Genomic DNA, 27,676 nt, shown 5'->3' with positions numbered 1-27,676 from the left:
GAGCAGAAAGGATATCGTTGTTATAACCCTATCACAATTGAGTTCAGAGTGAGCAGGGATGTTATTTTTTATGAGATGAGCAGTTGGTATGCACCTGTTGGTGATGTATTAGATTATGATAATGGATATGATAGCTATATGCAAAAAGAAAAGCAATAATCACAGAGTCTTAGTGGACCAAAAATAACATCTTGTAATACACCTACAATGAGCCCTTGGTCAAGGAGACTAAGAAGTAGCCCCACATCTTCAGATGGATCTATAAGTGTTGCAGGCAAAGACAAAGCAAAGAAAAAAGTGTTGGATGGTAATGATGCATCTACTAGTCATTTGGGACTTGATGGAGATTCTAGTGGTTCAAAGAGTTTGGATGATGAGCTTGGTATTCCTTCAGTCAGGACACCAGGTGTACAGAGAGCACATACGAATGTAAAGGCTCCATTGAGTGATCCAGTGGTACGCAGGTCTAGTAGGATTAGATACCCTATTAAAAGATTTGGTTTTGAAAGTTATGCAACTCACCATTATGCTTATATTGTGAAACTAATTGAGGATGTTGAGCCCACTTGTTTTGAGGATACTGTTGGTCATACTCATTGGGATACAGCAATGGATGAGAAGATGGCTGCATTAAAAGCCAATAAGACTTGGAATTTGGTACCCTTGGTTGTAAGTGAGTTTACAAAGTCAAGCATAATGCAGATGGTTCCGTTAGCAAGTATAAGGCTAGACTGGTTGCAAAAGGCTATGCTCAAACATATAGCATAGATTATGAAGAGGCATTTAGTCCAATTGCTAGGATGGCAACTGTTAGATGCGTGATTGCCTTGGCAACAGCCAAAGGTTGGATGGATGTTAAGAATGCCTTCTTGCATGATGAATTGCAAGAAGAAGTGTATATAGAGCAGCCACCGGGTTATGAGGATTTAGAGCATCCCACATATGTGTGAAGGTTAAAAAAGGCGCTCTATGGGCTGAAGCAAGCACCTAGAGCATGGTTTGACAAGATCGGAGAGTATCTTGTCAATATTGGATTTTGTATTTCTGATACTAATCACTCACTTTATGTGAGAATGAGAGATGCAGGTTTGGTCATCATAGTTATTTATGTGGATGACTTGATTATTACAGGTGACAGTGACCATGGTTGTCACATCCAATGGCGTCCGATTAGTACAATCGAATGCTAGTACGGTACTAATCGGACTAATAAATCTTGGACCTACGTCCGATGAAAGAAAAAATACATATAATTTTAAGTCTATGCTTAATGTTTGGACTTAAAAGTTAAAACATAAACTTAGAGATTCAAGTCAAGACTCAAAAGTGCAAAAGAGAGTTGAAACAAAACTCCAGAGTTCTGAGTGTACTATGTAGCATGAATAATGAGACCAACAACTTTATTATGAGCTAGATATGCAATCTCATACAAAAAGTGTACAAAAATGGATCGAGATAAAAGCCATCATCCATGGCTCAATCCGAATCAAGATATATGATTACTCTAAGTACTCATATCACTCTCGGCATCGAAGGTGGAAGCATCCTCGTCATCGCTTAAGGAGCCATCACTCTCCTCAACAAAATCACTCTCACTAGTGACATTGCTTCGTCATCATACTCTGGCTCTCTAAGCTCTAGATGAGAGAAAATAATAGGTATATCCTCCTAGGCCAAACTAGGAGTACTTCTCGAGCCACTCCCACGCCTCGTGTAACATCTAAGAGCCCCACAAGCATCACGGTCAGCTAATGTGGATGCCGAAGTAGAAGTTCCACAGCTACCGGCCTGAGGGCGAATAACAACACGGGCACACCGTGTATGAGTGCGAGAGACCCGCCGGTCTATCTCCTCAAGCTCTAAGTAAAGCTCCCTAAATATTTGCTCCTTCTCCAAGTCTCTCTCACGAGTCACACTTTTAAGTATACTAGCGGAGAGCTTGAGTAAATCCACATTTATCTATCCATTTAAAGAATGAAGACCTTAGATTAAACAAATGAAACTTCTTTAAATATATTTTATAATCTATGAATAAAGTTATGAACTAAAAAGTATAAAAATTAGATATACGATACCTGTCTTGCCATAGACATCTCATGTATATTGCGTAACATTTGTAAATTGGAGCGATAATAAATTAGTCACTCCAATTGTGTGAGGGACGACAGGATCAAAGCTCAGCACAGAAAACCAGTAGACAGTAGAGAGTGAAGCACGACACCCAATACGATAGACTGAAAGAGTGTAAACAAAAAGTACAAGGTGCAACCCTTAAACCTTAGGATTGTAGGGGGTTGTTCACACCCCGAACACGGTAAGTGTAAGTGAGTGTCATAAGCACATACGAATAATACCATAAGTCTGGGGGGAAAAACCACTCCTACCGAGGGTAAATAATGCCCCAGTGTCCTACTGATCACTGACACTCCTATGTGAGCGTAGGCATAAGTGAAGCATGAGTGAAATACCCAACAAACCCCCCTAGAGTGAAGAGTGATCAAGAGTACGAGAATCATCCGCCACCAAAGGAGATCAAATTTAAAGCATTGCGAAATGCTTCAAATTTTTCACGAGGAAGAGCTTTGATGAAGATGTCTGCCACATTACTAGTGGTAGGACAATAGACAAGGCTGATACACCTACATGTAGCCTCTCTCTGACAAAGTGATAATGTATCTCAATGTGTTTCGTGCATGCATGAAACACTGGGTTCCGTGCCACTGCAATGGCACTCTGACTGTCAATAAACAAAGAAGTAGACTCCGTAACAGATACATCCAGATCAGCAAGCAAGAGTCTAATCCATACACATTCAACTGTGGTAGTGAAAGATGCCTTGTATTCAGCTTCACATGACGATGTGGCAACAATGGATTGTTTCTTACTAAGCCAAGATATGCAAGACGAGCCAAGAAAGAAACGATTGCCACTAGTGGACTGACGTGAATCATAATCACCAACCCAATCAGAATCACTGTAAGTATGTAACTGCAGTGGTCCCCCCTTGGCATAAAGCAATCCAAGAGATCTAGTATCCTACAAGTAACAGAAGACACGCTTAACAGCTTGCCAATGTGACATACGTGGCTAATGCATATATCTGCTCAGGACCGAAACTGCAAACTGTATGTCTGGCCTAGTGTTGCATAAGTAAATAAGTCATCCAGCTTCTGGAGCATATGTGTGTATATCAAACAAATCACTGTCATCATGTAATGACAGTTTCAGTCCAGGTTCCATTGGTGTACAAACTAGCTTGCAATCTTGTAAGCCTAACTTTTCAAGAAGTTTACCAATGTATCTTGACTGTGATAAACCAATACCTCTAGCATCATGTATAAACTGAATGCCCAAGTAATAATGCAAAGACCCCAAGTTTGACATGACAAAATTTTGCTGCAAATTTTGTTTAAATGCTGAAATCTGATCATCATATGTCCCTATAAGCAAGAGATCATCAACATAAAGACAAATGATCCGCATGGATCCCCCCTCTTTACATGCGTAAAGGGTAGACTCAGATGAGCTATTTATGAATCCTTGGCTAAGCAAGAAAGCATCTATCTTTGCATACCAAGCTCTAGGAGCTTGTTTCAAACCATATAAAGCTTTGTTCAGCTTGCAGACCAAGTGTTCCAAGCCCTCAATTGCAAAACCAATGGGCTACTGTAGATATAATTCCTCATGAAGTTTCCCATGTAAAAATGGAGTTTTATTATCCAACTAATGCACAGTCCATCCATAATGAGCAGCCAAAGCAACCATAGACCTGATGGTCGTCATACGGGAAGTAGGAGCAAATGTCTCCTCATAGTCAATGCCTTTTTTCTGTGCATAGCCTTTAGCTACAAGCCTTGCCTTGTATTTGTCAATGGATCCATCTGCATTCCGTTTCAGCTTGTAGACCCGTTTTGTTCCAATGGCTTTCTTCCCAAATGGCAAAGACACCAAATCCCATGTTTGATTTTTAGTGATAGAATCCAATTCAACTTTCATTGCTGCCATCCAATGCACACTCTGTTGTGCATCCTCAAAACATTCAGGCTTCTCTTCATCAAGGGTGCTTGCTGCCATAACAAACTCCATGGTATGTGCAGTATCATGCATACGAGCTTGCCTTTTAGTACGACCAGCCATGGGTGCAACCCCATTCTGCTATGGAGTATAAGCAGTAGTGTACTGATGGATAATGCCCTTCTGCTTCAAAAAGGAATCCAGCATAGAGGACATGTATTCCCCCCCTCGGTCCGAACGGAGAGTCTTAATTTTACAACCAAACTGCTTTTCAACAAGTGCAATAAAAGCCAAGAATGCATCATACACTTCTGACTTTTTGACCAAAGAGTAGACCCAGTAAAATTGAGTAAAGTCATCAATAAAAGTCACAAAATAGTAACATCCTCCCAATGACTTTGTCTGCATAGGCCCACATACATCGGAATGCACTAACTGCAACCTGCCTGTTGCTCGAAAAGCAACATCACGGGAAAACGAAAAACGATGCATTTTTTCTAAAATACATCCTTCGTACAAGTGCTTAGGAGATCTCTCCAGTAGAGGTAATCCATCTAGCATATGCATATGCTATAAGAGCATCAAGCTACCAAAGTTCACATACCCCATCCTAGCATGCCATAACTCTGTCTGTATCATAGCAGGAGTAAGAGTGGATATCAAATACGCTGACTGATTAAACAACTCGTATAACCCATGACATAAAGTGCCTGTCAAGAACAAAGTCATGTGTTCTTTGTCTCTCACCATGCATCTATCATCATCAAATGTGACCTACAATCCACACCGCGTCAAAGAAGAGATAGAGTGCAAATTCTTCTTTATGCTTGGCACAAATAAAGCATCTTGTAGGTGGAGAATAGAGCCATCAATAGTTGTGAGCATAATCTCCCCGATACCTCTAACAGGATATGATGCATTGTTGACACACTGTACAGACTTGCCAGCTGGAGCTGCATAAACACATGCAAATAAATCTCTGCGAGATGTAATATGCCTAGAAGCACCACTGTCAAAAAACCAAGTGCCTACATCCTCAGTAGAGCTGAATGCTCGATCTGCCTGAGAGATGTCATAACTGCATGTGTAAAAACAATAGTCCCTGTCTGCAACAAAGGACATGGACTCAGTAGCAGTGGAATGAGCATCAGAAACAGACATTCCTGACTCCTTTTTCTTCTCTTTGGCAATGCGCTTTCTACACTCAGTGATGTAGTAGCCTGGCTTCTTGCAATAATGGCATTTGCCATTTTTGGCTTGCGTGCCCCCTTGTTTTTTGTTTGTCTATGATGTGCCAGAAGTCCTAGAACTCTGCGGAGCATTCTTCACTTAGCTGCCTTTGCCCTTCTGTCTAGCCATAAAAGCTTGCTCAGAGGCTATAGCATCCACACCACTATTCCTCCGTGTTTGCTCCTCCTCTAGAAGTAAACTGACTAACTAAAGAAAAGTGATTGGCTGCCCAACAATCCTCATGGTGACGTTTAAGGCCGTATGAAAAGCCTAGTACGAAGGAGGTAATGAGTTCAAAGTGATAGATATCATCAGTGCATCCGAATAGTACTCATCAACACTCATGAGTTGCTCTCGCAAGTCGTGAATTTTGTTCAAGTAATCCTGAAGAGAATCACCTTCATCCATTTTCAATGTCTTTAGCTTTTTCTTTAAGAAAGAGATGCGGGTCTCATTCTTGCGTGCAAACATCTGCTCCAAAGTTAACCAAGCTTCTTGTGAAGAAGCCGCTGAACGAACGTGTGGGATGATTGATCGTTGAACTGCCAATGCAATTAGTGAAAAAGCCTCTGCATCCCGTGTATCCCATGCTTTTTGAGCTGTTGTTCTTTGGGGAAGTGGCTGAAGTGGAGCAAGCTGAGGTGCCCGTGGTGCACGTCCTCCTGGAGGAGGAGTAGCTGAAGCCACAACTCCAGGTCAAGCTTCTTCTCCACTGATATAATCCAAAGATCTTTTGCCACAAGTACATTCTTCATCATGAAGGACCAAAGTGAATAGTTATTTCCATCCAATCTGTCCTCCTTGGATACATAGGTGAAAGCATCTCCTCCCTGATTTGCCATGATTTTCAATTACCAAAAAATGCAAAAGAGCAATGTCAAAGCAGGACTACACTAGAAATCTGAAAATTTTCAAAAATTGCAAAAAATAACTTTCTACAATTAGTGTACAAAGGTGTACTCTGTCAAAACTGTCTCTTATGCACGCAGTTCAACGTGCAATCAGTGTTTAGCAACACTGTACCAGCAAAATCCCCAAAATTTCTTGCCTCGGGATTGTCAAAACAGTCTGTCAGTGACTGTAACTACAGTGTGTATGCCAATGTTCCCAGAAAACATAAAAGCCCCAAAAAAAAATTATGAATGTGTCCAAAAATTGCATTTGATCTGTCCCAGACACGTTTTCTGACTTCTATGTTTGTGGCATGGGAACCCCTGCTTCCAGGAATTGCAAGATTTTTTTTTTTATTAAAAAACCAGAAAAGTTGCACAAATACGAGTTGACTCGCGGCGTTTCAGCCGAGCGCATCAGTCGCGAGCTAAGCTAGCAACGATTGATGACTGGCGGCTTGACTGGCGGTGTTTCAGTCGGGCAAGCTGAACGTCTTCAAACTGGCTGTCGCATTCCTCATGGCGCACTCGACAGATAAGACAAGTGGCGACCTACAGGTCAGAGACTGCGGGAGGGCACAAAAGACTGTAGGCGAGCGTGACGAGTGGTGATTTGACTGGCACAACAACTAGCGACTTGACAGGCGCAACGATTGGCATGTGATACAGACGATGTCTGGCGGGGTGTGCAGCAACTAGCGTGAGGGCGTAGATAGGAGTGGGGGTGTCGCAACAGGACTGGTAGCAGGGCACTGTCAAGGTGAGGAGTTGTAGGAGACGCGGGCAGAGCCAAGGCAAAGTTGGACTGAGCAAGAAGCTCTCGAAGGCTGAGCGGAGCTGGGTAGAACCTGAGCTGAGCTACCAAATGTGAGGGAGGACAGGATCGAAGCTCAACACAGAAAACCAGTAGATAGTAGAGAGTGAAGCACGACACCCAATACAATAGACTAAAAGAGTGTAAACAAAAAGTACAAGGTACAATCCTTAAGCCTTAAGGTTGTAGGGGGGTGTTCACACCCGAACACGGTAAGTGTCCGTAAGTGAGTGTCATAAGCACATACGAAATAATACCATAAGTCTGGGGGAAAATACCACTCCTACCGAGGGTAAATAATACCCTAGTGTCCTACTGATCACCGACACTCCTATGTGAGCGTAGGCGTAAGTGAGGCATGAGTGAAATACCCAACAAATTATCATATACTAAGCTTGTTACGAATCTTGATGTGTACAAGGGAATAGGTGGACCAATTCTTCTCACATGCATTTGACGAACAATCCTAAACCATGTGAAGAAAAAGAAAGTTTAAACTTTAAACTTGTAAGTTGTAAGTTGTAACTAGAATTAAATGAAAAAAGAGAAGAGATTTTCAAACCTGTGCAAGAATGCGTAAGGCTACTCTTTGGAGATGAGGCAATTGGTAGCCAAATGACTCCCACCAAAAAATGGGCTTTACTAACAATTCCCACTTCCAACAAAAGATAGATGCGAAAGCGGTGCCTCTTTGATCATTATAATTAATGAGGTCCTGGAGGAAGGCACCATGGTGCTCTTCCGCCAAAGTCTTTGGAAGAAAGGCATCACGATCGGCAAGGACATTGGCATCCATGAAGAGAGGGTTTTTTGAAGGCGGGATGCAAAAGTGTCGCAAACCCGTGTATGGGTCGCTTCATCCATTCCCATCTTTTCTTTTTCAAAAAGAGAATGCCATCTATTTTATAGGTGGTATCATGAGGACATGTATTTTTAAAATCTCACTTAACATATGGATTAATTTTTAATCACATGATTAAGTAAATACTGCACATCTGAGGTGCAACTGGGATTAAAGTAAATTTACGAACCCGCGACCTGAGGAAACTATGAGATGTCAAAGGTAAAATTTGCTATAAGTTATACCGCACAGGTACTTAGTGGTATTCGGTGCCAGTTGTTGGCCTAGGTCATTCATTTGGCCATAAGTGTCAGTTGGTGACACTAGAGGAGTGGCGTTTAATGGTACCTAACGTCAATCTAATTGTCAAAGATGGCACAAAGAAACTCGAGAATGGAAGTTGCCAACCCAATTTAATTCTTGGTCGGTCAAATCGTTTTTCAGGGCACCAAAATAATTATTAGATTAATTTTTAGTATTTAAAGACTGAAATTTAATATTTAATTATGGCTAATGCTGAAAAAACCATTTGGGAAGGCTGCCACTTGTCAAAAATGCCCATGCAAGACTAAAAAACGTCTTTAGAGACTGGAGAGAGGCATTTTTAGAGTATTCAGCCTGCAAGAGAGAAGGAGGAGATACTGCTAATCTGATTTGCACAATTGAAGAACCTTCTGAGGCAACCAGGGATTGGAGAAGACTAATCAACAACAAATAACAGCATCTACAAGCTATTGAGACAAGGCAGCAGCAATAAATGACTGATTTTCTTCAGTTCTTTGCATCTACAAGCTATTGAGACATAGCAGCAACAGTAAATAGCAGATTTTCTTCAATTCTTCGCGACGAATAAACTCTGAATTTTCTCTCTCTATAGCTTTCTCTCTCATCTCCCAGCCATTTCACAGCCTTGCTCTGAAGATCTCAACATTTGGACCCTTGGAGACTGAGAAATTGCAAATTTCTCTGCTGCAAACCCTAATTTACATTAGAAATTAGAATTTACCAGCAGCCTCGGGAATCAGGCTAGAAATTGGAAGCTCCAAGACTTGAATTTTACAGGGTTGAATGTGAATTTCAGCTAAATTCAAGTGGAGGACTAGCCACCCATTGAATTTGGGGCATTTCCATCGTCTATGAAGTGGGTGCAAGCCAATTAAGTGCCCAAATCAAGGGGCAAATCAGATCAAAGACTTACTAGTCACTTTGGACAGCAAGGGGAGTTTGGATTGTGAAGGGGATCGGGAGAATCCCATTATAAATCAACTTTTTCTTCAATAAAGCTAAATAAATACCTAAAGGGGCTTCAATTTTGGGGCCATTCGGATGTGCATTGTCCAAGATCAATAGGTAAATTTGTATTTTCAGATTTGCATCAATTGTTTGCTTCTGTAATTAAGTTGTAATCAGGGATTTACCACCCATCCACAGAAGGAAGGCTGGTTTCACGTAGTATCCAAGATATCACTACAGTAAGTGTAAGATGATAGAGATTTAGAGGGAGATTTAGAGGTGAAATTTGAAAAGAAAGAGTGTGAGACAATATGAAATATAGATTCTAAAACTAAAAAGAAGTATGAATCTTTTTTTTTTTAAACAATACCATGAAGAAGAAGCCTCCCCACCCAAGATGGTTGATGATTGTATCGCCTCCATCGCATCCGCCATAAGATGATAGAGGAGGCCAATAGTACCCCCCTCCACGTTCGTCATGCGAAGCACCTTGTAGATAAGAGTGACAGCAATGATAATGCCCCTCACATCCATCCAAATTCCTCCTCTAAGCAAATCCTTTGAACGGCCTTTGCTTCCACTTGGCTTGACGTGGACTCCCCTTCAAGCCATTCCTTAAACTCATTTGACACAACCGTTTTTTGAAGCTTGTTTCGAACATCATAGAGACGCTTGAGGAGAAGCCACATGGCCGCAAACCGAGTCTTCGAGGGCTTCTTCAACTCCAAGTCCGAGTATGAGTGATAAATCACAAGAACTCGGACCTTGGAGTTGACAAAGCCAACAATTGTGCAAGCATCGTTGACAATCCTCGCCACCCACTCCAACTTGCCTATATCTTCCATAAGAAGATCTAGACAATGTGTAGCTATGGTGTCCATACTATGGATGGAAACACGACCTCAAGTTTCTGCCCCATAGATGCACAATTCGAAGCATTGTCCATGACAACTTGCACTACATTTTGCGGCCCAACCTACAAGATTATACACGATGAAATTAGAATAAATTTGGGGGATTAAAAGAAGAGATTACAAAATAATGGATTTAGAAGCATTACCTCAATGATAGCTTGCCGTATGTACTGACACATGAACGAGCCCATGGTTCTCCTTCCCCTTGTGCCCGCATCCACCGCTCGTAGGAAGTATGTGCCAAGTGGGCAAGAGATGAGGATGTTGATGATCCCCCTTTTTTTGCGGCCACTCCATCCATCGGATAGGATAGAGCATCCATACTTCACCCAACCGGCACGCACGGGCTCAAGGGACTTATCAATCCTTTCTCTCTCCTCATCGAGTTTCTTGGTACGCATGTCATTGTACATGACACCGTACCATCCCTCGCATGGACCAACGGTGGCAATGGATTTCACCATCCGCTTCCATCGATCCACTTTGAGAATATGGAAAGAGAGATTGCACTCAATTATGGTACATGCAGTCTCTATTTCCACTTGCCTTTGCCTCTCCTTGAGAAAGGAGAGAGGACTGGAAACTTGCCCAATTGCTTGGGCAAGAGTGACTTGTCTCTTTGGCATAGGTGCACCACTCGCATGGCTTTTTCTAGATGGGATAGAAGAGGCCCCTCCAACGGAGGAAACCAAGATAGTTGGAGAGGGATCGTCTTCCGCATCTGAGACCTCATGATCAAGAGAGATCACCTCCTCACTTCCCCTTGAAAGGCTTTTGTGTCGCTTCAATGGCAAGTATTTCCGACAACAAGCTTCATAGACATCGTTAGGAATACCAGGGAATGGTATAGCTTTCCCTCCTAATTGGCAAAGGTGGATGAGAAGGCGAGTGACGGATGAGATTTGGAGCTTTGGGCAATACTTTCATTGTCACTTGCAAGTGTTGTATTTCTCCTTCACTTGTTCGAAAAAGGCACAATGCAAGCAAAAGGCCTCATGGAGAGGGGGTGCCATTGATGATATAGAGAGAGAGCATAGAGGATCACGGGTGGAGGGTGAGATGATTGAAGAAAGGAGTGGAAAGAGTAGAGAGCTTGAAGGAGTAGAGAGCTTGAGGGAGTAGAGAGAGCCTATCGCTTGATGGAGGAGGAGGTTGGAAGGGTTGAGAGGTTAAGGGAGGACTTGAGGAGAGCTTGAGAGAGTAGGAAGGATGGAGAGCTTGAAAGGAGTAGGAGGGGTGGAGAACTTGAAAGGATGAATGAGATGGTGGGGGAGGGAAGATTTTATAGTAAGGGAGAGTGCTTTGGGGTTTAGGGTTAGCCCTTGGGGGAGAGAGAGAGAGAGAGAGAGAGAGAGAGAGAGAGAGAGAGAGAGAGAGAAGCGATAGCAGGAGAGCGACCGAGATCCGGCGGCGTCCTGTCCTGTGCACCGTTCAGGTGCTGCTTCACCTAGATTAATCATATCTGCCCCAGCGCCATCATCTTTTGTCTATCGTTAAGCAGGTAAACCCTAATCGTCCTGCAGCTCTGCGTCTCCACAGGCTTGCACCTCGGATCAGCAGCGTCACTGTCTAAGGATCAGCAGCGTCCCTGTCTAAGGAGGGTGGCGTGCAATCTTCCTGGTCCCCCCTTTTTTGCTCCACAGTGGGTCACGCCTACCCGCCCTGTCAAAAGCCCTATAAATCACAACCTGATCCTGTGTTCCCTATACACACACACTTCTACTCAACCTACAGATTTGGCATCCCTCCTTCCTACGGCGTCTACGTGAACGACTGAGGGAGCGAGAACACCTTTCACAATTACTATTCCTGCACGGAGCGTTTCTGCATAGGGCCTGCAGAATTCAGCCCCAGTCCAGATCTGGTGGGACACAACCTATTAGTGTTCAGTGACACGTCTTTTGATCACCATCTACTTCTATAATGGCGAATCTGCAGGTATCAAATGGCATTGATATGGCCTTCCTTGATCAGCATATAGGGCAAGGGAATGACCAAGACCTAGAGGGTCCAGATGGTGATTTCTCAGCTGAAGACCCTAGGCCGTTGATGGATGGGGATGAAATGGGCAAACGTCGTAGGATGTCGATTGAAGAACCAGTCTTAAGCCCCCCAAATTTGTCTCAGCCAGAGGTTAATGCTTCTTCTTCACAGACTGATGGGTCTCTTCAGTTCATGCTAGATACCACCAATCATCTTATGTCAGATTATGTCCATGCTAATGAGGGTAAAGCTAAAGCTTTTCCAGATGGGGATCAAGTGGTTGCAATCAGGGGAACTGATATTGGTATTAAAGCAGATTGCTGCTTTCCATAACAGGGCTGCCATCTTTAACTCTACAGGAAGGTCTCCCTTGAGCACTAGAATTCGTGCTTGGCTGCAGTCCATGTTAGTCAATGTTGAACAATGCCATGATGATGCTTCAGGGCATATGCAGGCTCCTCTTGTTGAAGAGATATATGATGGACCCAGGGGGTTCTTTGAGGTTCTTTTTAGTTCCTCGGAAGTGCGGGCTTTCATTATCCAACACATTCCTTTGTTTTTGGATGGGAAGCTGGTTCATATTGGAGGCCTATGGCCGAGTTTCAGGAGGTGCTGAGGCAAGGATGCCCAATTTGGGTGGAGGTGCTTGAGTTTCCTTCACATCTTTGGAGACTCCTCCCTCTGGTACTGAGAACCCTTGGTGAGGTTTTGGTGGAACCTCAGTTGGCTTCCCGCAATAGGAATAGGGCATGTATGCTGTGGGATACAAGAAAACCTCACCACAAAAGTTCATTTTGAAGTTCCAGGCTTATATACATTGGTATATGAGTTGAAATGGGGTACTTTTGCAGGACACTGTTTCAGATGTGGCCAGTTGGGCCATTTCATTTCCGAATGTGACAAAAATACAGAGGTAGTGCAGGGCCCTATGGATCAAGATATGGAAATGCAATACCACCTTCCTCAGCAAATGATTCAACAACCAGTAGTTGATCCAAAGCACCTTCCCCAACATGGTCGTGAGGAAGGCAAGAAGGATGTTCCTCACGTGGGTGTGGAGCGTCCTTTGATTGCGGTTGGGCAGAATTTGTCTCCTCCAGAGGATTCTTGGGTCACTATGGTTCGTTGTAATACTAGGCAAGATTCTCGCTTAAATCCTGCCCATCCTCCACCGCCCCCAATCACTCAGACCTTTCAACACAGAGGTAAGGGGTTTTATATGAAACCTCAATCTTTCCGTGCTCCGGCAGTGAAAGATAAAAGGACTTCTAATTCAACTTTACGGTTTGATGCTTGTGGAAGACCTGTGCCTCCTCGGGATGTTTTCCGCTCCTAGCAACTGCAGTTTCCTTCCCGAGCTTCGATTGCAGGTCTGCAGAGGGCTGATCCTCCGCTGCCCCCAATCACTCAGACCTTTCAACGCAGAGGTAAGGGGTTTTATATGAAACCTCAATCTTTCCGTGCTTCGGCAATGGAAGATAAAAGGACTTCTAATTCAGCTTTGCAATTCGATGCTCATGGAAGGCTTGTGCCTCCTCGGGATGTTTTCGGCTCCTAGCAACTGCAATTTCCTTCCCAAGCTTCGATTGCAGGTTTGCAGAGGGCTGATCTTGTAGATGTTATCCGTAGTGAAATGGAGATATTCCAGGCTGCCAAGGCTATTGATGTAAAAGGGAAAAGGAAAGCAATGGCTCACTAGTTTTCTCGTTTGTGATTTCATTATGAAAATTGCTTTGTGAAATGTGAAAGGTATTTCTTCGGGTAGCAAGTAGTATTGGCTGTGGAAAGTCGTGTTAGCTAGAAATTGGGATGTTTTTTGTGCTATGGAGCACAAACAGCATGCTTTGGCTGGATCTTCTTATGTTTATAAGGATTATGTGGTCTTTTTTAGTGGTCGCGCTCCGCATAAATTGGGAGTTATGTTGGCTGTCAAATCCTCCCTACAACCAGTGTTGGTTTCTCAAGATACCCGTGGCCAATTTGTGATCCTAGAAATATGTTATGAGAGGGAGAGGTTTTGTGGATTGTAGGCGTGTATGCTCCTTCTAATGCAAGGGAACGTCGTCAGCTTTGGGATGACCTTCATTGCCTTGCCATGGCTCATCAAGGCTTTGTTATGGGTGATTTTAATGCATGTGTCTCTACAGATCGGGCAACCTCATTGCATTCGGATATGGATGGTCCTGAGCGACTCGAGATGCTCTTGCAGCGGTATCTTTGAAACAGGACATGTGGTCCTAGATGTATCCATCACAAGCCAAATATACTTACGTTATTTTCAGCATCCAAATACTTGGGCCAGACTAGATAGGATCTACATCTACCAAAGTGACTCTTTTCTTCCTGCAGTCATTGATATGCGGGTGGAAAGATAACATGTTTTGTCAGATCATTACCCTTTGGTCATGGAAATGACCCACAGACCTGTTCATGCGTTCAAGGTGCTCCTTGCCCATTTGCCTCTTCGGTTTAATCAATCTTTTTGGCAGCAAAATCAGTTTTTGGAAGGTGTTCAATAGTTGATAGCTTCTTTTAGCTCGAAGGTCCTATCTACAGGGATGGAAGTATGGGCGGTTTTTAGGGATAATGCATGAGCCTTATCCCAACAAGGAATTCCAATCATGACTTGCTCACTTGCATTGAATGGCTGAAAGGTAGGGTCCAATCTCTTCAGGAAGAGAAATATGCAAAATACAAACTATTGGCCAGAGCTGAAGCTTTACAAGATAACAACTGTCAAACTCATCAATTTTTTGCTCATCTGCATCAGAAATATGCCTGATAAAATATTGTGCGTTTAAATGATGGGCAAGGCGATATGGTGACTGATCCTGCCTCCATTATTTGGATGATTGTTGACTTCTATAAGGCCTTGGATCCGCAAGAGATTCTTTCAGATGTTGTTCTCTCTGCTCAAACATATATTTGTGACCTGGTTAGTAATTAGGTCAAACCAGAATGGGTGAATTTAATGGAGGCTGATATTTCTGAAGATGAAGTGGAAGAAGTGTGTTCTCACTTGACTCGAAGGAAAAGTCCAAGCTGGGATGGCCTTCCTAATGAGCTGTTTTCAGCCCATATGCAACTGCTCTTAAGGACCCATTAACTCGCTTGTGTCAGCGGGTGTGGAACTCTGGTATGATGCCTTCAGATTGGAAGATTGTTATCATCAGGTTGTTGCCCAAGGTTCCCTCTCCAACCTCATTAAAACAATGGAGACCCATTTCAGTTATGGGATCGTTATATAAAATCTTCTCCAAAATTATTGCCAACAGATTGCAGAAAGTATTACTACACCTCATTCATCCACGTCAATACAGTTTCATTAAAGATCGGAATATAATGCACAACATTTTGAATGTTCAGCTGGGAATTGATTATGCCAAAGCTTCTAGCTAATAGGTTGTTATGCGTCAATTGGATATCGAGAAGGTATTTGATCATGTTAGCTGGTCATTTTTGCGGCAATTAATGTATACAATGGGTTTTTGGGCTTGTACTTGGGTTTCCCATCAACTGTCTTGACTTTTTCCTGATAGAAGCTCTTGCCCGTCGCACCGCGTTTGCTATCCTGCCCCCCCCCCCCACCTGATCCCTCGCGCCAGCCCGCTTGCCCCCTCCCGTCAACCAACCATCGCCTACTCCCTCCCATCCGCCCGCCCGCCCGCTGCCTATCCCCTCCTGTCTGTCCCACCTGATCCTACCCGCCCGCCTGCTGCTACCCGTCGCCATTGCCTGCTCCCCCTCGCCCGCCCACTTGCCCCTAGCTGCCACCAACCCGCCCGTCGCCTGCTCCTACCCTGCAGCGCCCGCCCCACCTGTTCCTAGCCGCCGCCAACCCACCCGTCGCCTACTGTAGGGTGCCCCCACCTAAGTGTGAATTATCTTTGTCAAAATCCCCCCCATCTGTCCACCCATCTAACCGCTTCCTCCCATTTTTTCCTCCTTCCTATCCGCCATTCGTGAACGTCCCGCCCGCCTGGATTCTTCCCCTCCGCCTGGTCGCTCCCCCGCCTGTCCACCCAGGCCAGACAGCGGCCCCCCCCCCCTCCCTTCCCCAATAGTTCGTTGTTCCCCCCCCCCCCCATGCCTGGCTGCCCCAGAAGAGACTGTCCCCCCCGCCTTGATAACCCACTAGCCCCCCCTCCCCCTCCACGCGCTACCCCCGTCCGCAACCTCGAATCTGTCCGCAGTGTGTCAAACAAAAGCGGTCTCCCCCCTCGACATTGATCCCCCACCCTCCAAATTTCTCCCTCGATCTGCAGCAACCTCCCCCCCCCCCCCCGCTCAGGTAGCACTGCGACGTGATTGGTAGTCCTCGCAGAAGGACATGCAATGGAAACCTCTAGTCAGACGCCGACGCACTCAGCGAGTCCCCCCCAGTCAAACATCTTGCGCGTCGTACTCTCTGAGGAGCAACTCTTAGCCGTCCGAGCTAAGGAGCTGGAGCTAAAAGAAAGAGCGATTTATGGTCAGCTAGTAGAACATTCCCCAACCAGGGCCCAGCTTCGGGACTGGCTTTACTCCACTCTGCACACCGACACAGCGCAGATCGTGGAGGCAGTCCTAATGGGCCAAGGGATCTTCATGGTCTGGCTCAGTTCGGCGGACGCAACTTGCGAGTTACTCGCCAATTCACTATATGCGTCCACGAAGGGGGTCATAAACATGGTCCCTTGGTACAGCGGCTTTACTGTGGAGGTGGTTGCACTCCACAACAGGCTTCTCCGGCACCCAGTCACCCTTCTTTCCCCGGCCTAGCAATAGGGTATCGCCAGTTGGTGGAAGACTTTGCTCGGCTCTTCGGCACTATCCTTCCGCGTCCTTCGCAATGCAGTGATAGCGGCATGAGTCCCAAAGGTACGGGTGGCAATGAAAGAGGTCAAGAATATCCACAGTTCCTAGAGATCGAGGCGGGTGGGCACTCCTTTAGGTAGCAGGTCATTGTGACGGGGCAGCCAGGGCAGGGCCTGCGCTGCCACAACTATTGGGCATTAGGCAGCAAGTTACACGCGTTTCGGAGCCAAGGTGGCTCCGCCAACACGTCTGCAGGTGGACGCTGATGGCTTTACACGGGTCCAGAGACAACAAAGAGAGAGACCGCAGGGGGGCGCAACCAACATCTCAGACCCAACCTCGGCAACAAAAAGGAGGAGGGCGTGTGATGCCCCCTCGGCAAAGCACTCCACAGCCCCCCCTGCCCGCCCCACCTGGCAGGACCGCAGCCCCCCACATCCACCACCCGCGCCACAGACTACCTCTCCTAAGTCTCCAGAGCCCCCACACCCACTGTCCTCCATGTCCCATGCCCTGCCCCCACTGACCCTAGCCCACAGCCCCCGACTTCCAGGACCACCAGTCTCCCCCTCACACCCACCATGTACTTCTGTCCATCCCACCATCCCTCGATCATCCTCCCCCCCACCACCTCCCATATCGAGCATCCCCCCTGATCCACACCTGCTTCAGGCGATCCCCCCTAGACCCACCCCCCCTCCTCCCACAGGAGGTGATGAGCTACACACACCTACATCCTCTTCGCACCAGCAGTCCTCCCCCTCCCATACAGCCACCAGCTCATCCACCCCTGCCGCCCGTCACACGTTCTTGAGACAGGCACACCTATTGCCACAAGAGTTCTTCCGCAATGGCCCATGGTCCTACTTGAGAGTTGTAAAGCACGGAAAGTTCCCACTACCTCTAGAGGTGGGGATCTTCATGGTTTGTAAGTCAAGGAGAGGCAAGGTCCATCTTCTAGTAGCACCGGATGGACCAAACTACACTTTTTTTCTTCAGTCCTCTCACTCAAGGGAGTGGACGACGACACAGATAGAGGAAGAGTGGGAGAAGAAGGACTAGCATTGTTTGCACAGAAGTGGCCTGGTTGCATGATGGACATTAACCGGTGGGCTGGTGCCAAGGTCACTCACCTGAGCATTATCTTTCAAGCCCCTCCACAGTGGAGGGCTCCGAGGAATATGATCGAGTGGCCCCTGGCATAGGCGGCCCGTTTCTACTAGTGCACAGAGTCTCGACTCTCCGCATGGTTGATAGATGCATTGATAGTACCACCTAGAACTTCTATCACCCCTATAGTCTAGCCGAGGGCCACCATGGGGGAATGAAGCTCACCGTCCAGACCGGCGGCAAAGCGCACTTGCATGCCTCATAGCTCCTCTTCGTCATCAGCAGCCTCCACACCGAACACATGCCTGTTTGGGCAGTCACATGTTTCCCTATGAGCTTACACCTTGCATCCTAGAATGTGAATAGCCTCCACTACAATGGGGCACGTGGTTCCAGGAAATTGATTGTTCGACAAGAGCTGCAGTCTGCCCTTGCCGGACGAATCGACATCTTACTTCCACAAGAGCACAAGCTCACCCTCACCTAGGCCCAACAAGTAGGGAAGGTACTCCCAGGCATCTCGCACACTTATTGGAAGCACGCCATAGGTGCCCACGGTAGGAGTGGAGGCGTGTGCACCTCTATTGGTCCGAGTCTTACCGCTTGTGTTCGAGACCACGGGATGATAGTGACAGGAAGGGTGCTATGGATCAGACTGGATATTGAGGACTCGTGCCTTGGATTCCTTAATATCTATACCCCTACGGAGGTTAGGGCACACAGCAGATTGTGGGTGGAGATCGCGGAAGGACTCCCAAAGGTGGACTCCCGAATTGTTGGAGGAGACTTCAACAACCTGGAGGCTTTGGAGGACCAGTAGGGGAGAGGGAGAAACTACCAAGGCATAGCCGGGGAGGAGCAGGAGGCATGGGAGGTGTTTCTACTGGCAGTAGGAGCACATGATGCCTGGAGAGACCCTGCTTTCCACAGGAGGGAGAGGTCATTGGACTTCTCTTGGGGATACAGGCGGCTAGGTGGAGTCCTGCTAGAGCGGTTGGACAGGTCTTATGTGGGAGAGTAGGGAGGCTCTCGAGGAGGCCAAATTGGGCCAGGTCGGCACCACGTTGTCCCAGTTCTCCTGACACTAGATCCCCCAGCATCTGCCCTAGATACACGATCTTGTCGGATCCCTGACTCGATCTACAGGAGGGAGGAGGTGACGAGACAGATAGAGAAGATTTGGACCAGAGAGTGGGGCAGGAGGGGCCAGATCGCAGAGAGGAGGTTGCAGAGGCCCTAGCTGAGTCGAGCAGAATCTGTCAAGAGGCAGCCATACAGGCCAAGCAGCAGAGTTGGGAGGAGAAGAGATCACTCTGGCGGGACCTTGCAACCACGCAGAGATTATTACAAGTAGCACCAGGGATCCCACTCTCCACGCACAGGTGCGTGCACAAGCAGCCATTACTGGCCTAGAGGACAGGCACTCTGAGTTCTCTTTCCGCACCTCAACAGCTTTCTAGACGCGGAAGGGGGACACAATGTGCAGGGAGTTTTTTCAGGTGCACCAGCCTTGCACCTCTGGAGAGCAGATACGCAGCCTCCGAGATCAATATGGAAGGGCCCGTTCTAGCCCAAACGAGGTGATGGAGATTGCCACCGACTACTATTTTTGTGATTAAACATTTCAAGTAACTAAAAAGAACAAACATTGAGGCCAAATATGACAGTTATTTGAAAATAAATCATAACCATAGATGCAAAAAAGAGATTGAGACAAGTTGAGAATTGAAGATAGGCAATTCTTCCCCAAAGGAATGAAGTCCCTTAGGATTGAGCTCAATGACAATCAACCTAGCAAGGAGAAGTATTTCTCAATCTCACAAGATCATGCAAAAAAATGTACACAAGCACATATGCACACGTGCATCACATGCATATATCTACTATGCAAGAAACAACTAATCTAGTAGTACATTGACATGGCTTGATTCTTGATCATAGGTATCCAATTAGATCATATGGATGGAGTGTGCAGTATCTATATTCTAGTCTACTACATGGGCTCCCATAACTTGTAACTACTCATTAGTGGCTAGGTCTATTGCACTATTCTAGATACCTTTAATTACAAAGAAAAACAAATCAAATAACTAGCTAAATATGCAAGCTTAATTTTAAAAGTACTACTTTTTTTCAATTTTTTTGCGACAACCCTCCAGCTTTTATTTACTTATCCTCAACACATAGAACAATTTGTTTGTATTGTCTAGTCTCCTCCAAGTCAAAGTGACAAGGCCCCCATGAGTTAGTTGCCATCACTTCCAACAGTCCCACCTTCACAACAGCCAGTGGCCCTATCATTACCTTTCTTGATGCCTCTGTGCCTCTATACATGCTCCCATGCATCCTGCTATATGCATTGCCAGCCTGAATTAACATTACTGCTTCCCAACCTCTGCCTCGCAAACTGCCTATGTCCTCTCCTATTATTGCTTCCTCTATTCGCTACATCCCTGCCTTTTGTCATCACTGCCCTTGCTTCCACCTATTGAAGCCGCCAGCATCGCAAACTATCTACCTGCGCTACCTACTAGAGACTCTAACCTAACTTGTTGTCACAATATTTGAAGGCCAAATATCGGTGCGTGGTTGTTGCACACCACTACAACACTGACCTGGTTGGCCATGCCTCCATCTCCTGCCTATGTTGCCACCTCCCTTGCCAACCCATCCTCTGCCACTTTCTCCCCTTGCCTCACCCTACCCCTCCCCCTAGTTAAATAAATACTGCTCCCTCTCATTGTTGAAACATTCCCTTGCTGGTCAACAAGCAACTCTGTTGGGAGGTCCTCAGAGAACACACGTAACGGAAACCTCTGGTTCAACACTAGCACATCCCACAGATGCTCCCCAATCATACATTTGTGAGTAGACCTCTTCAACAAATATCTTCAAATAGTCTGTGCTAAAAAGAAAGAACTAGAGAAGTCTACAATCTTCGAATAAGTTGTGGATCTTGTTGGGACAAGGCATATTCATGGTTGTCCTTACTTCAATGGAGGCTATATGGGAGCTTGTTCACAGCTCTTCAGTTGCATTTGCAAAGGAGAGATATCTCCAAGGGTGCAAAGCAGATCTGGAGGTACTCCAATAAGCAGCAGGTTGCTGAAGGGGAGATAGAAATCAAGAGGCAGGAGATTGATGCAAGGATCCCCTGGGATTGGCTAGCTCCTTCTCACCAAGAGCCTGTGAAACCAAGACATGTGGGCAGCACAGTTTTCACCTATGGGCATCCTAGTGCAAGTTGTAGGAGAGTGAGAGGTGCCTCTCCAAGCACTTTATTTCCTGTGCACGAGGAGGATGGCTAGTTAGTTGGATAGAGAGCAACATAGTCTTGCCTTCCCCAACATCCCTTAGAGGAGAAACAGAGTCATAGGCCTCCACGGGAAGTCATGGCAATCAGACCCACATATAGCAGGGTCAAACATTCAAGAGTGGAAACTTTGGATCCATGAGGGTACACCCCTAGATAAGGTGGACAGGGATCCAGAAGAGTAATTCTGGTATGCTTCCATGACTACCCCAAAGCCATAAAGCCAAAGCATGGCATCACGGATACTTTTCATTGGACCTTGCAACGATGCCTCTAGGATAGTTGGTAGCTAAGAAGAGTCCCTACTTCCTTAGGGATCTAGTAGTCAATACTTGGTTGCCCCAACTGCAACAAGATGGAGTCTACGAGCACTACCCACTACAGCATCTAGGTACTCCAAAGCACTACCTATGGTTATACCATCTACACCATTGAGCAATGTCTAGCATGGGATGCGTCGCATGGGATGCCTTGTCTTGGCAATAATATTTAATTTTATTGCATTAGTTCCGAATTTTGGTCTCCATTAACAGACCCAAAAAGGATTTATTTGTTTTCATTGACACTTATTGCACATAGTAGGATGAATGCACCAAAATCCCCTATAAATAGAGCATGTTGTGGGCATTCTTCATCTCCTCCCATTCATTCTTCAGATCATTCTTCCTCAGCACTCTCCACAGTAGTCCACACCCTGAACCAAAGATATCACAGTTGGAGGAGCTTCTTCAGGTGCTTCCTCAGCCTGGGACCACCATCTCCATCAGCCTAGCAACACCTCAACCACTTTGACAACCTGTCTTCAGACTTCTCCCTGCAACACAATATTAGTGAGTTTGGGAATCTCCCAATTCCCATTCTTTGAATACTAAAAAGGTGACACCTGGATAACATGCCCTTAAGTTTCTCAAAACCATATGATGTGACCTATCATTGGAAAGCGCTTGAGAAATGGAATCTATTGAGCTATAGACCGCTCCATTTGGAGTTATAGTGTTCAAGTTATGACAAATCCAAAGATTTGACCACGTGTCCCAAACTTATGGGAATTCCCATATTCCAAAATATGGTGTTCTGCTGCATTTGCTGGTCTAAATGGCCCCTTTCTGACCTTGGTCACCACACCACTCCATAGGCTGTGTTTTGCAGTCATGATGTTCTCAGCCAGTAGATGACATCTACAACGGCTCCCATATCTGTGTTCCCTGCTGATGCATGTCTCAAACAGCCATCCAGCTTACCAGCCTTCTTCTCCAGCAGCCACCTTCCATCCAGCACCTCGCATTTCACAAATTGGAGACACAAACCTGCTGCTATTTTTGTATTTTCTCCTCCAGTTGGCTGCCCCATCATTCCGAAGAGATTACATCATCAACAACAGCTCCAGAGGATGGCATACTGTTGTCCATCATCACTCAGTGTCTTCTCGGACATTCTCCTGTCTGAAGGACTGCATTTCGCTCCCTCCATAGAGCATCATCATGCACAAGTGCTACCGGCTGATCGCCAAGACACTACAGTCATCTCCGAGCCCTGATCAGTGCCATCAACTTCTTCACTCTCTCATCTTTGTGGTCCGTTAGACCTCACAGGTCATAGGTGTATGAATTTTCAGCCAATGCTGTTTGTAATCCAATATTATGATCTTCCTTCACTTGTTTTCAGCAATTTGAGTCCTAGATGCTTCAAATACAAAGACAATATGGTTGAAATACCAAATTGTTATTCATGAGAAACTCAGGAAACAAATTTTTGTCTCTGTTACCTCTGGACTCTTGCACTGATACACATGCAGCAGAAATAGGTGCACTATAGGAGATGCGAGACCAATGAATTCCAACACTCACATATTTCCCCTGCAAATTGAAGATCCCCAAAGACCCAACAATTAATGAATGGAGTAAAAGAGTAGGATCAACTAACAATGAGACTTCTAAATGGCTTAGAATCAAGACTAAGGGTAGATGAGCTGAGGGTCTCCTTTTAGAAAACATGAATCATAGATCAGCCTGTGAATGTCATAGATAAGAGTTGTGTAGCTTTAAAAACTTAATCTCACCTATAAGGTGGAAAGAGTTGTGTGCTGACAAGTAGCAATGAGCCTTGAATGGCTTTCCAAGGCACAAGCCCATACAACTCATGAAAATTAAGATCAATAGAATAGCCTTTTTGTAGCTAAGTCTCCAATAAGTGGGTCATCAATAAACATATGGGTAGGTAGCCTTCCTTGCAGCTACTTGATCCTCTAATCCCTACTTCAGTACATATGCACATAATTGTTCTTACCTCGGGAACCTAGAAGGTAGGTATGTTACAAGCTGCCAATATTCAATCTAATACCTTCATTCAGCTGGCATTATTACCCTGGTGGAGGGCAGCATCTGATTAGAATTCACCTTGATCTTTTGAATCCACCTATTATTTACTTCATGCAACCCTTGTGATCTCAGCAGTGAGTATGCATGAGATTTGGGAAGGCAGTAAACTGCAGACTGACAGAAAATTAGCTACACAATAAGGTACTTGACACATTTCAGGAGGGTACTCAATGGATCTGGATGTATGTCTTATGTAAGGAATATATTTGTGCAATTTGTATCCAGCCTTGCTGTCCACTGCAGCAGTCCATCGTGTAATGCTGGGGCCAGCCTGCATTAGTTCATGATCTATGTAAAAAAAAAACCTCCAATATACACTTTTTTGCAGCATTAAGATTATAGATGAGGTTAACATACTGACATAACGAAGTTTTTATTGATCAGCAGTCATGAAATGTTGTAACATTATCTTAAGATGATTTATAAGTTGTTACAAAGCACAGGGAGAACTAAAACAATATGGTGAACTTATACTAGAATGTACAATCACATTAATTCAACGTTTGCAAACTTTTAGTAGGAGTAGCAATTCTGAACTCTCAAGCAATGTCATTCAGTAGAAAGGAAATACTAAGCTAATGGGGTGTAGATACATTTCAAAGTGCCAATTTATGTCATAATTTCCATGCTGATGGTCTAGTACTCATCTAATAAGCCATGGGAAGAAAAAGAAGGTAACTCAGCCTTGCAAGGATCAGGTTGATGACAAACCAGAATGTTTGACAATAGTATCTCAATATTCAGATTCAAGATGTGCATATAAATCAGCTAGACATTCAAAAGGCTTTCACCATGCAAGTTGGTTGCTTTTGTCACAGGTTACATGGAAACTGGGGCAATATGGTTCTAGAATGCCACCTCTTATTCACACTATCAGCTGAAATGGTGTGTGAAGGCTTTTGGTAAATAACGAGGTCAACAATGTTGAACTCTTTTATAACTGATTAAATTGTGTATTACAAGATGGCAGAGTTAGCATAGAAACATAGGTCATGAGACTGTTGCACATACTTTCTCTCGATAAGATATGATCCAAATCAGCTTCATAACCTTGATGCACTTTCAAAATCCTTCTCATAATAAGGAGTTTTTCTAGCTGCTGTTTGATCTCCTGTCCCCTTTGAAAGTATTCTTCCTCTTTTCTTCTGTAGAACCGGTTGACTTTGTTGAGCTGCTCATCAAGTCGGGCAAAAAAAGCTTTCTCAACCTCTACTTCTATAATAGGTTCAACCAGTTCCGTCTCGTAAATGTCATCTGCATGACTGCTGACAGACCGCCGCAGATGTACCTGCGTACACAGCAAATGAAATATTTAGCATAACATTGAATAACGCATAGAAATGAAAAACATAAATGTTCCAGCACTGATGCGCAATTCATGTAGTAGACAAGTTAGACACAAGTTACAAGAACCTCGCAAAGGACATGTTGCAAAAACTTGGCAAAATTATTTCCGCTTTTTGAAGTCCATTATAGCAATGTAGAATTCATAAACGGACAATAAGCCCAAACATTATGCACGAATGACAAACCTGTGATCTTAAGTACAATTATTTAGACAACACAGCCAACTCTTACAGCAACTTTGAAAATGGAACCAGACATACAGCGATTATGACGCACCAGAATCACGTCTTTGTGTGTGCTTTTTCGCCGTGTGAGGTTGTTCAAATTGAGCGAGGAGCTGATGGAAGGCCTTGGGGTGCTTATGGACTTCTTCGGGTGTAGTCTTATTTGTTTGAGGTCCTTTTTCAGCTGCCAGTAGTCGCAAAAGGCACTTTTCCACTCTGGTACAAGTTGGCTCTCAAGTTGCTTCGAAAATTTTACCATCTTGCAATCTCAGATGCAACTTAAACACATGCCCGCAGAGATATGAACGTAGCTTTCGCTCCTCTATGGCCTGAATTAATGAACACAGGCAGATGCGAACAATGAGAGCAAAGAGCCGATGTTTTCCCTATGTTTTCCATAAGCATTGCATGAAAAAGGATAACAAAAGCGGATGTTGAGAAGACTGATAAAGGTGCCTTGAAAGCTTTGGAGGACCTCAAGTGCATGATTCTGCAAGGCAATAAGACGAGGAAGATGCGGCAATCCTCATAGAAACGGCGTCACTTTGACATGGATGTGGCCACAGATTCCGGATGCGGAAGACGAAGACGGTGAGGATGATAATGGTGATGATGATGATGATGCAGATATTACTTACGGAAATAAGAGCCTAAAATGCGTGAAACAATGAAAGCATAGAATGCGGTAACAGAAAGGAAGGGGGGGGAATGGTGTTTCTTTTTCTTTTTTTGCCTCTTCTTTTCTTGTTTCTTTCCCTGGAGAGCACGAGAGTAGGGAGCTGAAGAAGCGAGTGCGTAAACTTTAATCAAAAGCGCAGTTGACAAGGTAGCGATGGTGATGATGATGATGATGATCGACTGAGGAGGAGTAGCACGGGGGCTTCGTGGTGGCGAAGCAAACTGTTGCCAAGTAAGCCTGAAATACTGTAGGTGGTTGGGTGGTGTTGTCGTAGCTTTGCGGGCGACATATAACACTGCAAGCTTTTTGCGGCAAAGGCGCCGCTCCATTTGAATAAACAAAAAGACCAACGAAATTACAAATGTAGGATCCATTGGAGTTCTTGTTCTCATGCAAACCTTTGAAGGGGTTTCCCACGTGTCTGTTCACTATCCACCCATCAAGATTCCCATAAAAAATATATTGTGCTTTTGTACCAAAACGAACATAATTGCGAAAGTTCATGCCTTGGCTGTTTGAAAATGCACCGGAAGGTTTATCAACTACATAAAGATCCTTTCACCCTCACACTCTCACACATCAACATACACATCTATGTTACATGTGGATTAATTATCAACATCAAAACATGAGCGAATGTAACTCATGGTATATCACTTGAGCATGTCATTGTCAATTGTCTGCCCAAGACTCCCCATAAGAAAACACTTTGTAGACCTATTCTTATATTGGCAATTTGTATGCAACTTGGTTGTAATCAAAGGCACATTCTTTTACCACAAAAAAGTAAGTAATTGACATGTGGGTTGTGCCACAACCAACTTTTACTAGACTTTATCCAAGTCTTGAAAGTAGAAAAGGCATGGTATTGTATCCCCTTTTGTGTGCTTGGTTACTAAAAATGTAGGTACCTTTACTTGCTAGACTCTTGAAAGTTTAGTCAAGTGCATGGGTGTGGCAACTAAATGTCTCATTTTTAGAGAATACAATGTGATATCTACTATACTATTATGGAGACCTTTAAACATTTATGGTATATTATTTGATATTGCTTTTCTAGCGACATCTACTTTGCCATATCATCTTGAGATAATGTTTTCTATTTACTATTGAAAGGTTTTGGGGGGAACTCAATTATAGGAGTGCCACATGTCACAAGCTAAACACCCCCAAAACCTTTTAAGTTTTTTATGCTCCTCTTTTTTTCCCTTAAAAAAATATTTTTATTTCTCTTTTTTTCCCTATTATGTGAGACTCTCTCTCTCTCTCTCTCTCTCTCTCTCTCTCTCTCTCTCTCTCTCTATATATATACATATATATATATATATATATACAAGAAAAAAGCATGGAGTTTAACATGGACAAGAAAAAGCCATTCCTCACAAAACATGGGGCCCTCTAGGGAGAAAAAATATACCTTGATGAGCATTTAACACCCCTTAGCTAGAACACAAAAAAGCCAACATGCCCAAGATATTGGAGGCATGTGAGGAGGGAAAGTATGTAGTATATAGAGATGGTAAGGTGATTATTGCATAACATCGATCACAATGATGGTGCGCGGCCTATGAGACACTTAGGATGTCAATATGGAATTGCAATGGAGCGTTACGGTTGGATACTGGGTATTTTAAGGATAGTTTTAGAAAAATAGACAAAGCTATGTATACAAAAATGCACCAATGCACAAGGAGCCAACTACTAGATGTTCAAGGGTTCAAATGGGAAAGTGCACTCTGCCCACAAATGCTTAGTGGCACTAGGGGATATGGGGACATGGCCATACTTTTTCGAGAGGGCCTTCGAGATACTGTGAGCTTCTAAAGCATACATCTTTGTCATATCTACTAGCCTCTTCAGGGCATACATCTGGCCTCTATGGCCAAGCATCATTTGCTATTCTCAACAC

The 27,676-nt window shown here is 44.6% G+C and overlaps 1 protein-coding gene and 1 pseudogene across 5 annotated transcripts in view; both read right to left on the bottom strand.

Annotated features, from left to right (window-relative positions):
* Positions 1-25,913, bottom strand: part of LOC148036327 (phosphate transporter PHO1-3-like) — a 257,590-nt gene extending 231,677 nt beyond the window's left edge. Inside the window, exons 1-3 of one of the 5 annotated variants that reach the window (XM_087678325.1) lie at positions 25,564-25,907; positions 25,141-25,417; positions 24,529-24,805 (exon numbers count right to left, since the gene is read on the bottom strand). In XM_087678325.1, the coding sequence (XP_087534451.1) occupies positions 24,529-24,805; positions 25,141-25,347 (484 nt within the window). In that variant the 5' untranslated portion in view covers positions 25,348-25,417; positions 25,564-25,907. Of the gene's footprint in view, positions 1-24,528; positions 24,806-25,140 lie in introns of all 5 variants that reach the window. The other 4 variants (XM_087678328.1, XM_087678327.1, XM_087678324.1 and 1 more) reach the window with 4 other exon arrangements.
* LOC148036328 (uncharacterized) lies at positions 1,669-10,961 on the bottom strand (annotated as a pseudogene).
* Positions 25,914-27,676: the final 1,763 nt, after the last annotated feature.

The sequence above is a fragment of the Lygodium microphyllum genome, chromosome 5 (genome assembly GCF_053477565.2).
Source record: "Lygodium microphyllum isolate KBCC chromosome 5, Lygodium_microphyllum_v1.1.10, whole genome shotgun sequence".
Taxonomy (NCBI): domain Eukaryota; kingdom Viridiplantae; phylum Streptophyta; class Polypodiopsida; order Schizaeales; family Lygodiaceae; genus Lygodium; species Lygodium microphyllum.
The sequence above is the reverse complement of the archived record's forward strand: the minus strand, read 5'-3'. Positions and strand labels throughout refer to the sequence as shown.